Source organism: Vulpes lagopus, chromosome 1, assembly GCF_018345385.1.
Source record: "Vulpes lagopus strain Blue_001 chromosome 1, ASM1834538v1, whole genome shotgun sequence".
Classification (NCBI taxonomy): Eukaryota; Metazoa; Chordata; class Mammalia; order Carnivora; family Canidae; genus Vulpes; species Vulpes lagopus.
The window spans coordinates 155,613,961-155,627,854 of NC_054824.1; the positions used below are offsets into that span (position 1 = coordinate 155,613,961).

At 40.2% G+C, this 13,894-nt stretch overlaps 1 protein-coding gene across 9 annotated transcripts in view; it reads right to left on the reverse strand.

Annotated features, from left to right (window-relative positions):
* The window catches only part of ADCY10 (adenylate cyclase 10), an 85,953-nt gene that overhangs the window by 49,025 nt on the left and 23,034 nt on the right, over window positions 1-13,894 (reverse strand). For all 9 annotated transcript variants that reach the window (XR_005989054.1, XR_005989053.1, XM_041763750.1 and 6 more), the window contains 6 exons: window positions 12,757-12,875; window positions 11,665-11,741; window positions 9,484-9,673; window positions 6,634-6,689; window positions 3,132-3,285; window positions 180-372 (listed from right to left, as the gene is read on the reverse strand). Coding sequence is in view for 7 of the 9 variants with exons in the window: in XM_041763750.1 (XP_041619684.1) it covers window positions 180-372; window positions 3,132-3,285; window positions 6,634-6,689; window positions 9,484-9,673; window positions 11,665-11,741; window positions 12,757-12,875 (789 nt within the window). In the remaining 2 variants the exon portion in view is untranslated. The remainder of the gene's footprint in view (window positions 1-179; window positions 373-3,131; window positions 3,286-6,633; window positions 6,690-9,483; window positions 9,674-11,664; window positions 11,742-12,756; window positions 12,876-13,894) is intronic.

Consider the following 13,894-nt stretch of genomic DNA (forward strand, 5'->3'; position numbering starts at 1 on the left):
AATGTCTCAGGAGGGTGGATGTTCACTCAAGGAGGATTGGGAATCACTTTCTTATCACCCACATGAGAAAAGGAAAAACTAATAAAATGGCAAAGGGATGCTAAGTCATCCGACCTGAGACAGGAGCTGCTGCAAGTACCCTGCACTCTTTCTTGCAGAGGTACAATCTAGCTATTTACCTGGACATGGAAGATGTCATTTAGGAGACAGTAGAACTTCTCATCCAACAGAGACTTGACTTTATGTTGAAGGTTGGTCTGTCGTTCTTTATAATGTTTACAAGTATCCAGACCTAGTACATTGGCCATGAGTATCTGGATGGTATAAAAGTTTTGATGGAAGCTGATCTTAGTCAATGCGATAGCAATAGTCCTGTTTATAAAAAAGACAAGAAGCAGAAAAAGGTTCTTAAGTATATTTTTGGAAAATAATAAACGCTGAAGGAGAGCCCTGACTCTTCATATTCAGTTGTTACAACAGCAATTTCCCAAACTATCTGGAAGCTGTTCATTACCCTGGCTTCAGATACACTCCTTCATTCCACTGTGTCCCTGAGCCCTCCTAAATGACCCTAGCCATGTCCTCTTCTGCAGCTCCACCTGCACCACTTTGCTGCAAGCCCTCAGACTCTCACCTACACCACTGGGAAACATGCTACTTACCCCTGCCTAGCGCCATGATTCATTGCATCACCCTTCTAGAAGCCTGGCATATCTGGATAGATACAAATCCTCTCTCCTATTTACAAGTTTTCAGTGGCTCCTACTACTGAAAGGTGTTAAATCTAGGCTTCTTTTATTTGACACACTAGGCTTTCCCAGGTCTCATGATGTCATTTCTTGCCACTCTGCCCAGCAATCTACCCTCTACCCTCTACCAACAAACTAGTGACAGTTCCCTGCACATCCAGAGCTGTTTCTTTTTCCCAAGCCTTTGCGTAGGCTATCTCCCCTGCCAGCAGGTTACCACTCCTCACAGCCTCATCTAATCCCTCATATCTCCTGCTTCTCTGCAAATCTCAGCTCAGGTGCAGCCTCCTGGAAATCTTCCCCAGGTTGGGTTACAGGCCCTTCTTTGTTTTAGCTTTCATGGTACTCTATTGCACACCTCCATCACTGTTCTCACAGCATCCTATTTTTATTTTTTCTCCTTCTCTTCCGTGAAAGCTCTTTGAGGGCAGGGATCAGATATTATTCATCTTCAGGACAGTAGCACTTGTCATGGGTTGGCTCATGTCTCCCCCACCAAATTCCTGTGTTAAAGTCAGCCCCCAGTACCTCAGAATGTGGTCTTATTGGGAACAGGGTCATTAGGGATGTAATGACATAAGTTAAGATGAGGTGATACTGGCTGTTGGGGCCCCTAATGCAAAGTCACTAGTGTCTTTATAAGAAGGGGAAATTGGACACAGACAAGGCACAGGAAGAAGACCATACAAAGATAACAGCAGAGGGGATCCCTGGGTAGCTCAGTGGCTTAGCACCTGCCTTTGGCCCAGGGCATGATCCTGGAGACCTGGGATCGAGTCCTGCATCAGGCTCCCTGCATGGAGCCTGCTTCTCCCTCTGCCTGTGTCTCTGCCTCTCTCTCTGTCTCTGTCTCTCATGAATAAATAAAAATCTTAAAAAAAAAAGATAACAGCAGAAATTGAGTGATGTTTCTACAGCCCAAGGAACACCAATCATTGCAAGCCAACCACCAGCAGCTGAGGACAAAGGCCTGGAGCAGACTGTGCCTTACAGCCGGCAGAAGTAACTAGCCCAGCTGGCACCTTGATCTTACACTCTTAGCCTCCAGAACGCAGAGACAATAAACTTCTGTTTACTGAGCCAGCTGATTTGGGTACTTTGCTACAGCAGCCTAGCAAACTAATAGAGTACTCAACAGCTCTTGGAATATAGTAGGTACTCAATAAGTGATGGGATAAATGAGTGAATAAATATCTCTGGTTGTTATGAATGATCTCCTTAGCAATGTTAAAGTTATTTATAAACTGGCCTTTCTTTTTTAAAGATTTTATTTATTTTTTATTCATAAGATACACAGAGAGAGGCAGAGACACAGGCAGAGGGAGGAGCAGGCCCCTCACAGGGAGCCTGATGTGGGACTTGATTCCAAAACCAGGATCACACCCTGAGCCAAAGGCAGATTCTCAACCGCTGAGCCACCCAGGTGTCCCTATAAACTGGCCTTTCTTAAGCTTGACATTAAAAGACATTAAGGGTCACCTGGGTGGCTTAGTCAGTTAAACATTTGCCTTTGGCTTGGGTCGTGATCTCAGGGTCCTGGGATAGAGCCACGAATCAGGTTCCAGGCTCAGCTGGGAGTCTGCTTCTCCCTCTCCCTCTGCCTACCCCCTGCTCATGCTCTCTCTCTCTCTCTCTCTCTGTGTCAAATAAATAAATAAAAATCTTTAAAAAATAGAGTAGAAAAACAGCTTAACAATAATATAAGGTTTATAAGCATTTTCCCCTTAAAGCTTTGAGGTTCGATGATGAAAGAATATGAGATACCATCATCCTCGTCTAAGTCATCATCACTGTTATTGAATACCATATTATCCACTGCCTTGAGAGTACCATCAGGGCTGTCCCAGAGAGCCCTCATGACATTTTTCATATGAAAACATATGAACAGTGCAAGATAAGTACCTTAGCCCTGTCTTCCAAAGGAAAATCCAGAGGCCTATCATTCTCTGTCCCCAGCCACAGGGCCAAATGGTTTGAACTAGTGATTCTCTGTCTGCTAGCTGGATAAATATCTGTGTTTGTTCTGCAGACCCCATCTAGCCTTGCTCTCAATGTCTGTGCCAGGAGTTCTCAAATATTCTGCACATTGGAATTACTCCAGAAAGCTTTAAAATACCTTTAGCTTTAAATAGCTTTAAAATCCAAGCCCTTTCTTGCATTAAATTAGGATCTCCATGGGTCAGCATAGCTTTTCATTTATTAGTTCAATATGTTTATTATTATTTATTTAGTACCAAGGGCATGGCACCCAATAACTTAAAGATTGTGGGTGGTTTACATAAGGCACATAATATAAAGGAGAGGAGCATTAAAATAAGTGAAACTCTTAAGGACATCAGATTTCTCTGGATTCATAAGAAGTGATCATTGCAAGACACTCACCTGTGGTTCTCACCTTGGGCCAGATACTCAATTTCCATAAGCATCTGGCTTTTTCCATATCCTGATAATCCTTCGTACATCAGAACTCGGCTGCAGCTGAACACCAAAAATTCCTTCATCGTACACATGAAGTATTTGATCTCCTTATCACGTCCTGTTGTTTTTATGTTTTAAAAAAGGGGCAAACCTAATCAACATAAAATAGTCTAGAGATATAAGAAAGCACATAGTGATACCACTTGTAAAAATACCTTTTGGGTTTTCCACGGAATTGTTGATGAACTTTCTTGAGATCCTGAGCACTTGAAAAAAATTTTTAAATCTTTTTCTGGAGCTTTCCAGAAATGTAGTGTTACAGTTTTGTTTGATCCCCACAAGCAGTGAGGCCAAGTATTCTTATAATGATCATTATAATGTCCATTTAATTTTAGTGTAGAAAACCAAGATTTTGTGTAGCTAACTGCTTAGATTACACCACCAAAAACTAAACCAGTGTTATCTGGCCCTGAGGCTTATGTTCTTTTCCTTTTTATTGTTTTCTATAATACACTAGAAGGAATCTATAGATTATTACATTGGAAAATAAATGTATTAAAGTTAGGGTTCCTATATTAAACAATTATGGATAAAATATTTCTAATTCTGGGAAAGAAACTTGCTTTTCATAAATGAGAAATTATACTAATCTCAGGGCTACTAAAAACATTATCAGTGATAAGAACATTCAATTTGCTTTCAGAATTCATGTGTAGATTATTTCTTTCATAGAAACAACCTATATTCTTAGTAAAAATAAGTTATAGTGTCTTTCTGATTATAAAACACATGCTCACTGTGAAAAATATGGAAAACTTAGAAAAACAAACATCACCTTGGTTACAATCTGGATGCTGTTATTTTTCTTATGTGTTTTTAAATATATGTAATAGGATGCCCTGACTGAAGTCTCACAAACTTAGCTCACAATCTTTAAAACCTGAGTGGCCAAGAAGGAACTAGCAGAGCTGTAATTTCAAAGGAGTGAGCAATTTCTGTGGAAAGAGCTGGCGACCCCTTCAGGGTTGCTGCTTCCTCCTTTGCTGGATTGGTCACTGCTGAGGGCCCATTTTAGATGTCCATTCATAGAGTAAACACATACCCAGGTGTGGTCTAATGTCTATTGAAAACCAGGACCATTCCTCTAAGCTTCGATGTTTTATACAAAGAAGCTAAGTGTTTACTTGGTAATGTAAATTGCTGGGCATGATTTAGTTAGAACTAGCCTACGGACTATATCGCTTTTTTTGGGTGAAACATTCTCTTTCTGAAAATGCATTTGAACTTCAATATTGTGAGATGTGTCATGCTCTTCCCTGGCCTGAGGCTCACATAGGGCTCACAGAGCCCAGAAGGCCATAGAGCAGCATCTTCTGGCTCTCTATGTCCTATTCACATGGAACCCATAAGGTCAGACCTTATGGATTATCTTTCAACTGGGTTCTAAAACAAAGTCTAGTCACCTTGACTTGAAATACATGCACCTTGTTTCTATATAAACAAGGGCTTAATATCTGGGACAGTTGCATGGATTTTTTATCTTAAACACTTTTTGATTATAGTTTTGTTGATATCTATGCTGTTAGCACATACAATTTCATTTACAGGAACTCTTGTAAAAGAAGGGCACTTCCTATAGTCCTAACCTCTGGCAGTCTCTTTTTGGCTAGAGTTTTAAGGAAAAGATATGTGGGCTTGATTTTTACCTCACACTGGTGGAATCAGGGAAAAAGGCAACTCAAATATGGGCATATTGGACCAATGTGTTCTAATAGGACTGCCATATTGAGTCCTTGATCTTGTAGAAGGGGGTTTGCTGTCAATCATGATCACAGGGATATCCTAGGCTGAGAAGTAAGGCCTCAGAGGAGGGGGAGAGTGAATATTCCTTCTCCTTTCCAGCCTTCAGGAGTCTGGGCGTCTGCATTTACAAGAAGTGATTAGACTCTGAAAAACACCTGCATGCAGTGAAAATGGGCAAGGCTGCTGACCTTTTGCAGTTTGGGAATGACTGCCTTCTCTCAGACTCCACTAAAATCAAGATTCTGTCCTGGCAGACAGTGTCCCAAAGTGTCCTCCTAATTGTCCTAACACAGGACCAGGATTTAACCTATGATGGTACTTTTAGGGTTGTTCAGCTCTAACAGAAGGAAATTTCAGTGTTCCTAGAAATGGCTGCCTTCAGAATCCACGGGCCTGTCTTCAGGAGGGTCTCTTCCCATAAAAGGTATATCCGTCCCTCCTTTTATGTCCACTTCCCTGTCTAGAGTTAGCTTTCTTACAATAGGGTCTCTGTCACCAAGAATCACAAAAATATCACTGCCACTGCCAGATAGATCACAGATCTAAAGCTAAATTTCTGGAAGAGAATCTTTTTTTGTTTGTTTGTTTACTGGAAGAGAATCTAAAAAAATATCTTCATGACTTTTGGATGAAGAAAAATTTCTAAAAGTATACAAAAGTACTAACTATAAAAGATTGACAAAATGGATTACATTAAAATATTCTGTTCATTTAATACATAATCAACAGAGTAAAAAGGCAAGCACAGCATGGGAAAGTTATGTACCAGAAAAACAAATGACAGTATACCCATTTTTAGGATGTATAAAAAATTCCAAGAGATCTATAAACATACAACCCAACTGAAAAATAGGCAAAAGATTTGCATAGATGCTTTATAAAAGATAATGTCCAAAGGGCCAATAAATATATGAAAAGGAGCTCAACCATATTAGGGAAATGCAAATGGAAATCACAATAAGACACCACTACGTACCCAACAGATTTATTAAAATTACAAGGACTGTTTAAACTAAGTTGTTGGTAAGGATTAGGAGCAACTGGAAATCTCATAGCACTGTTAGTCAGAATACAAACAAATACAACCATTTTGGAGATTGTTTGGCATCACCTACCAAAACTCTGCCTTTTGTCCTGACAGTTTCACCCCTACATATGTGCTCGACAGAAACATGTACATGTGTTTGCCAAAAGACATGTATAAGAGTCTATATGGCAGTATTATTAATAAAAACCAAGAACTGGAAATAACTCAAATGTTGTACAATGATGGAATGAATAAATTGTTGTATATTTATAAAATGGAATACTACATAGTGAAGAAAGTGAATGAATTACTGCTACACCTACTACCATGATGAATTTCATAACATAAATCTGATTGAAAGAAAGCATATGTAATTACACATTGTACTTTCCCCTATAGGGATATCACAAACAGGCCTGAGTGATTTAAGGTGTTAGACATCTTGGGGAAAGGGTGAGGAATAAAGTGTGTGAGGGTTCCTGGAGTACTGTTATTTTTCTATTTCTTTGCCTGGATGGTGGTTGTATGCTCATTTTGAAATAATTCAGTAAGATGCAGGTGTAACATTGGTGTACTTTTCTGAATGTTTTGTTATAGTTCAATAAAAAATTTTAAAAATCAAGGCCCACTACCTACCCAGCAAAGGGTAGCCCTCATTTCTGTTGCAGATGAGATATGCCATACCAAACATGCTGAAGAGAAGGAAAGAAAAGATGTTAGAGTTAGAACAGGGAAATACCAAGAGCAAGAGGGTTTCATTCTTAGTTCCCAGAAAGTCTCCTTTTCAATCTCTAAAAACAGTCTATCTCCTGACTCAAGGACTACAGATGCCAGGGGGGAAGAGAAAAAGAGAAGTTCTTACCTGGTAATAGAGAGTCCAAACAACTTAATGTAGAGCCTTTACCATAGTGCCTGGTACAGTGTTCAATAAATGCTTGTGAGTCTGCACTGGTGGAACCGAATCCCTTTCTAGGGAAACCAGACACCATTATGGGACCCATAGACTTGGAAATATTCTATCAAGTGCTCAAACAATAATATCCCACCTTTTGGTGAGTACCTACTATGTGCCTGGCACCATTTCAAGTGCTCTACGTGTATCATCCTTTATTCTTGACAAAAACCTTTTTAAGGAAGTACTATTATGTCCATTTTACAAATGAGAAAATTGAGGTGCAGAGAGTTTAACTTGCCCAAGATCCCATGGGTAGTAGTGACAGTGATAGAGGATACTGACAGAATAAGTAGGGGTGTCTGAGTGGTTCAGGGGTTGAGCATCTGCCTTTGGCTCAGGGCATGACCCCAGGGTCCAGGAATGAGTCCCGCATCAGGGTCCCTGCGAGGAGCCTGCTTCTCCTTCTGTCTGTGTCTCTGCCTCTCTCTGTGTGTCTCTCATGGATAAATAAAATCTTAAAAAAAAAAAAGAAATATCTATAGAACCAGAGCAGGGTATGTACACTTGGCCATTGCATAATATTATTTCTTGAAGGAGGCTTTTTGGTCCAATGGATCATTCCCTTGCCTGCACTATCATACTGTTTTGTTATGCCTTTGTTATAGCAGATGCCATCTGCTAATTTTGTATGTTGTATATGTTAGTCTTCCTCATTAAATTGTGAATTTTCAGGGCAGGAACCAGGCCCTGTTCATATTTGTATGTGTATTTCTATACTCTCTTATCTGCAGCAATGGTCTAGAAAAACTAAGAGGCAGCCAGCCTTTGGGATCAGGTAGTCCTGGGTTTCTGTGGTACACTGACTGCATGATGGCCCCACTTGCTCACCCCTACTTGTTTCTATGCCCTGTGCTACGTCACTCTGGAGTGCCCTCCTTCCCTAGGCTCAGTCTTGTGAATGCTTTACCAAAGGGATGTTATTAAACACAACAGAGAGGCTTGAAAAGTGCTTGGGCTTGCTCTCTCTTGCTCTTCTGATATTGCCACGGCAACATGCTTGGGCCAGTCTGATAAAAAATGAGTCACAAAAAGCCAAACTATCCCCATTATATCAGCCAGACTTCCCAGTTATCCCACCTGACATTGACATGGTCCTGGGTTGACCCACAACCTGTTGAGCCCCAGGCATATGAACAAGCCTAGTCAAGATCAGTCAAATCCAGCCAAGATCAATTAAACCCCACTTCTTGGTGGGATAAATGAGTGTTTATTGTGGTACATACCACTAAGGTTTTGTGGCTGCCTATAATGCAGATTATTGTGGCATTTTGAGTCTTGGCTTTATTGCTTACTAGATTTATGACCATGGACAAGTCATTTAACATCTCTGAATCTCAGCTTCAAAATTTATAAACTGGAGATAATAATCGATTCTACCTGATATGGTTGATACTAGAGTCAATTATATATTTTGAGGTAGAGTGCCTAGCACTTAATAAGGGTCCACAAAAAATTAGTATTATTCACTCATTTATTCAAACAGCATTTTATTGATGGTCTACACATGCCAAGTACAATGCTGCAGCCTGGGAATACAAAGGCGAGTAATAAAGACTCCTTGAACCAACTGGAGCCTTGATTCTTTTATCTGATCCTTTAAGACCTAGATTCTAGCCTGCTAATATAAAGAATAATACCTCTCCACTTTCCACTTACTCATTCATTTATTCACTATGAGTGCCCACTATATGCCAAGTACTGGGCATATAAAAATGGACAAGACACAGCCACTCTCCTCAAAGAGCTCATAATGTAGTCAGTGAAAAGCAGATCAGGTCAGTAATTGTGATGGGTATGTGGAGGAGGATAAAGCTGGATTGTCTGAGCTGGATTGGGCAACTCCAGAGCCAGCCTCATGAAGGAATAAATCCCTAAGCTAGATTTCAAAAGTTGACTGTGGTTTCCCAGTAGTCTGGGGATAGGATGGATGATGGAAAGGACAATCTATTTAGATAGCCCAGAGAAGGGGCACAGGAGGAAATGAAGTTCGAAAAGCAGGTGGTTACCTTATACATCATTTCGAGGAATTTGAACATGATCATGAAGATGATTAGAAACCACTGAAGGATTTTAAGTACCAAGGTGATACTCATACGTCTAAGCTGGGCTTTGGAGAAATATATTTCACTAAAGACCTAGAGAAGGAACAATATCTTCTACTCTTTTGGCCCTATTGATGCCTGGCATACAGTTGGTATGATCAGCATACGGTTAATGATTGGTCACTTTGTCTATCTGGGTCCAAAGAGATACTCACAAGAGGGGATTCTCTGTTCTGTTTGTACAACATTTGAAGAATCACCCTCAGATTATCAGTAGTGATGGTGGAATGGGATCTTACACCATTTATAATATCAGTAGGATAGAGAAAGATAAAGGATTTTGAAATCTGGGCCTTGTTCTGGGAAAGGAATAGATTTTAATTTCATAAGATGGATTCGGATCCGAAATGGGGGACTGATGATTTTTGCTATCATAATTTTCCCACTTCTTTACTAAAAGATACCACAAAATCAATGCCCCACACTCACACTTTCTCATTAAGTCCCAAACACTGATAGACTGGTCCAGAATCTGCAACACCTTTCATAACCTTCTTTGGAAGCTCTTTAAAAAAGTAGGCTGGTAGGTTGCTGCCATTGTAGGTGACAGAGTCACATGTCACGATCCCTGGGTAGTACATCATCATCCTGGCAGCTATGTTGACTTTTTGACCAATTACTAAAACAGAAAGGAGAAAGGCAAAGACCAGGGAGAAAACAGACATTGAACTAGCAGAATGTAATCTGAAACATACTGTCCCCAAAGGGCATATTCGCTTGTTACTCTTTTCGCTTCTCATGAATGATACAGAAGTCTTGCCTTTGATTACCCTTATTTTGCCAATGGTTATTTTTTTTTTTTTTTAAAGAGCGAACCGCATTTAATGGGTCCAGTTTTATTTTATTTTATTTTTTTTAATTCTTTTTTTTATTATTTATTTATGATAGTCACAGAGAGAGAGAGAGAGAGAGAAAGAGAGGCAGAGACACAGGCAGAGGGAGAAGCAGGCTCCATGCACCAGGAGCCCCATGTGGGATTCGATCCCCGGTCTCCAGGATCGCGCCCTGGGCCAAAGGCAGGCGCCGAACCGCTGCGCCACCCAGGGATCCCTGCCAATGGTTATTTAAAAATATACAGGGAGTTAACTTGATCAGCTATCAGCACAGTTTCTACCTCTCCCGGGAGGCCATGAGAACAATGTACTCAGAGATAAAAGTGTCTTGTATAAAGAGAGGGTTTTGTATGTGTGGTGGCCACACGCCTGAGGGCTCTAGATGAGGTATACAGCTACAAGACAACCACAAGCTTGGGCAGAGAAAAGTGACCTCAGGAGAGGAACAAAATTGCATCTGTAATGTTCCTATATGTGCAATTTTTCATCTCATTTCATTTTCGAAATCAATCAGCTTCATTTGGCAGTTTCTCTCTTTTAAAAAGATTTTATTTATTCATTTTTGAGAGATAGAGACAGAGAGGGACAGACAGAAAGTGAGCGCATGAGCAGCGGGAGGGGCAGAGGAAGAGGCAGACTCCCCATTAAGCAGGGAGCCTGATGCGGGATTCTATCTAAGGACCCTGAGATCAGGACCTGAGCCACTCAGGCACCCCGTGGGCAATTTCTTAAAAGTGAGTAAAAAGGGCTGGGAGGGATGTGTGTGTAAGACAGACTCAGGGAATATTTTAAAGGGTAATACACTGTGGTACATAGAGTCTGTAGCAAGCTGTGCAGGTTCGATCCCCAGCTCTAACTCTACCAAATTACTCAGGCAAATTAGTACTTTCAGATTCTCCCATGCCTCCATTTCCTGATCTGTAAGTGGGGATGATAACAGTATCCCTCTCAGGGGGCAGTTTATAAAGATTAATGAGTCAATTCATGCACATCACTTTTCAATAGTGCCTCAGTGCTAATAAGCCTTCAATATTACTACTAAGTAGGTATTGAATATTGCACTCTGTTAATATTAAATATTAACACAAACACTTCTGATCAAGATATTCTTTTAAAAAACTGTATATTATGGAAATGCATTTATTGCATTTGGCCATGCAATAAAGCATAGTATCATGAATCTCCACATACCTGTCACTCAGTCCCCAAAGTGACAAACCCATGGCCAATCCTGCCCCATTCTAACTCCCATCTACTTGCCACCCTGCATTATTTTGAGGAAAATCTCACACATCTTATCATTTCAGGTATAACTATTTCAGTATTTTAGATGTATTGTTTCTTAATATCTTAAACTGTAATAGAGTTGAGAAGGGAAGTAAAAGCAGTGAAATCTTGAGATAACATTTACTTTCCATTTTCTTTTGAGATTTGTATTATTTATCAAGAATACCGATATTCTTCTTTAGGATTTTTAAATTGGAATTAAGAGGTGTAACTGTCTAATGTTCACAGGAAATTATTATAAAGGCCTCCTCATTGCATGAGCTGAGGGCCTCTCCTTTGTTGCTCCCCTTGAATGACTATATATTTGATACTCATGTAGAGCCCCAGAAATGCACACTTTGTAAGCAATGAGCTGCCAATAGGCGAAGCTACATGGCTTGATTTCTCCTGGAAGACTCCAAGCTTTAGAAGGCCATGTCTCACTTAGTTTAGCCCTTCCTCCCACAAAGCAGGGTGGCAAGGTGAGGCGAGATGAGCTAGCTCAGCACACCTGTGTACTCATGTCTCACAGAGTGTCCGATGATTCCACAGAAGACAATCCCGCTGGCCACGCCGATGGAAACAGTACTGGTGCCCGGAAGAAAGCAAGAGAGTTGTAAGGCAAAAGGGAAAGATAATGGGCAGAGAGAAAGTGGGGAGGGTGGGGACATGATGATGAATAGGGCAGGGGGACAGGGAAAGGATTTTCAACAAGTAACTGTCTTTCATTGTGGGGAATTTCGGGCCACTGTACAGGGCCTAGAAATGGTAAGGAGGAACAGTTTGAGACACAGAACTAAGTTCTTAGAAGTGATAAATCAGTTCACTTTTCTGCTATTTTTAGGTATTCATCTGAGTGACTTTTCTAGAAAATAACTTCTCATGACCTCAGGTGGACTTCCAAAATAGAGTGACTGGTTGTAAATGATTTAAGTATCTTATTGCTAGAAAGAACAAAGTCATTATTTTGAAAGGAAGGAGCTCAGATATAGTATGTGGCATCAAAAGCTAACTGTTAACCATGAGTATGGCTGAATATATAGGTGACTAGGGGCTGACGTGGTGGAAATATTTAGAGCAAGGGGGTGATACCTGTCAAAGTAGAGCTACAAGGTGGGTCATTGGGGTGCTCAGATTGGATGACCCTGAGGGCCTGGGTTTTTAGGCAGCCAGGGCTGGGGACAGTAAATCTTATTTTCTTAACAATTTTACAGTGAGTATATCATCTTGAGGCCAGATCAATATATGAATTTCCAGCCAAAGGACTCATTGTATTTCCTAGTTATTAAAAATAAACTCAGGTCTCCTACATGGTGTTGGTAGTTCAACCTTTACCAAGAAGTAAGAGCATAGAGACAACTCAATTAGATTTTCTTGCAAACCTGCTAAATTTTGACTTTTTAAGAGTGTCCTTTCTGCACTTTGCCTTTACTATCCCTCTATCCCTGCATCCCAGCTGGGTTGGCCCTGAATAATAAATACAAAAACAGAAGGGGTTCCAGTCAAGAACTCTTCTTACTTCCTGTTTCCTGACACTTGTCTTATCTCCCCAGCTACTAAAAAACCTCAGGAACCACCAGTTTGGATCAAGGTCAATACTCACTGGATTTTTTGAACCTGAGAGCAGAAGTCAAATATATCCACCGCACTTTCCAAGGCATGAGTGACCTCATCAGGAGCCTTTTCCCCAGGGAAGCCAAAGACACAGAGGAAGGAGCAGCCCTGTGAGGGAGAGAGTCAGCAAACATAGCTGGTGCATGGTGATCTTTATAGTAGACCAGTCCAAAGGCCCAGTGGAAGGTGGGCAGCAACTTTCACTTTTTGGATCATATTTCATCATGATTTCTCTCATATCTATTTTATTTTTAGTAAACTTCATATAATTTCTAGGGCATCAGCAACAGTAGGGCTCAAGCCTGAGGGGGGCTTGCTTTTCTGCAGAGATAATGGGTTGTACTGGGCTACATGTGCACTCACTTGTCTCTTCCCTTGCCGCCAAGATCTTATGCTACAAGGTGCTAAGTTTAAATCTGAGAAGCAGCACAGAGCAATATGCACCAGCACTGCAATCAGAAAATTTGTGTTCTCAGGCCACTTCACAATTCTGGAAACTTGGTTAACCACACACTGTGAACCTCAGTTTCTCAATCTGCAAATGAATATAACAGACCTGTCAAGGTTGCTTTGGCTACTAGAATGAGGGTTATGTGTGTGTGTGCGTGTGTGTGTGTATAGATACACACATATATAACTTTGTAAACTACTTTATAGTATATATACACCTTACATAATATATATATTCCATATTTTATATAGAATATATACTGTATAGTATACATATATATACTTTTGTAAATTTAATGCTATATTTGTAAAAATATGTAACATTATATACACATAGAATGTAAACTTGATATATAGTCACATTTTGTAAACTATAATGTTCTTTTCAGATATTTTATTATTCTTAGAGATAAAGGCTTAAACTGAGAGTGGTTTTTCTTGGCATAAATTTAACTGTTCCAAGCAGAGATTAAACTCTGAAGCTTGGCATTTTTAGTTTCAATCACCTAAAAAATTACCTCAGTCAGAGGCTGTTGTCTCTAAGAAAAGAGCATAATAATTAAAGGACAATGGGCTACAGATTTCAGTCTGTATATGTTATATCCAGATGGAATGCAAAAGAGAATGCCTTGATTTCTTCAACCTTCTCCAAAAAGAGTCTAAGTGTCAGATCCTAG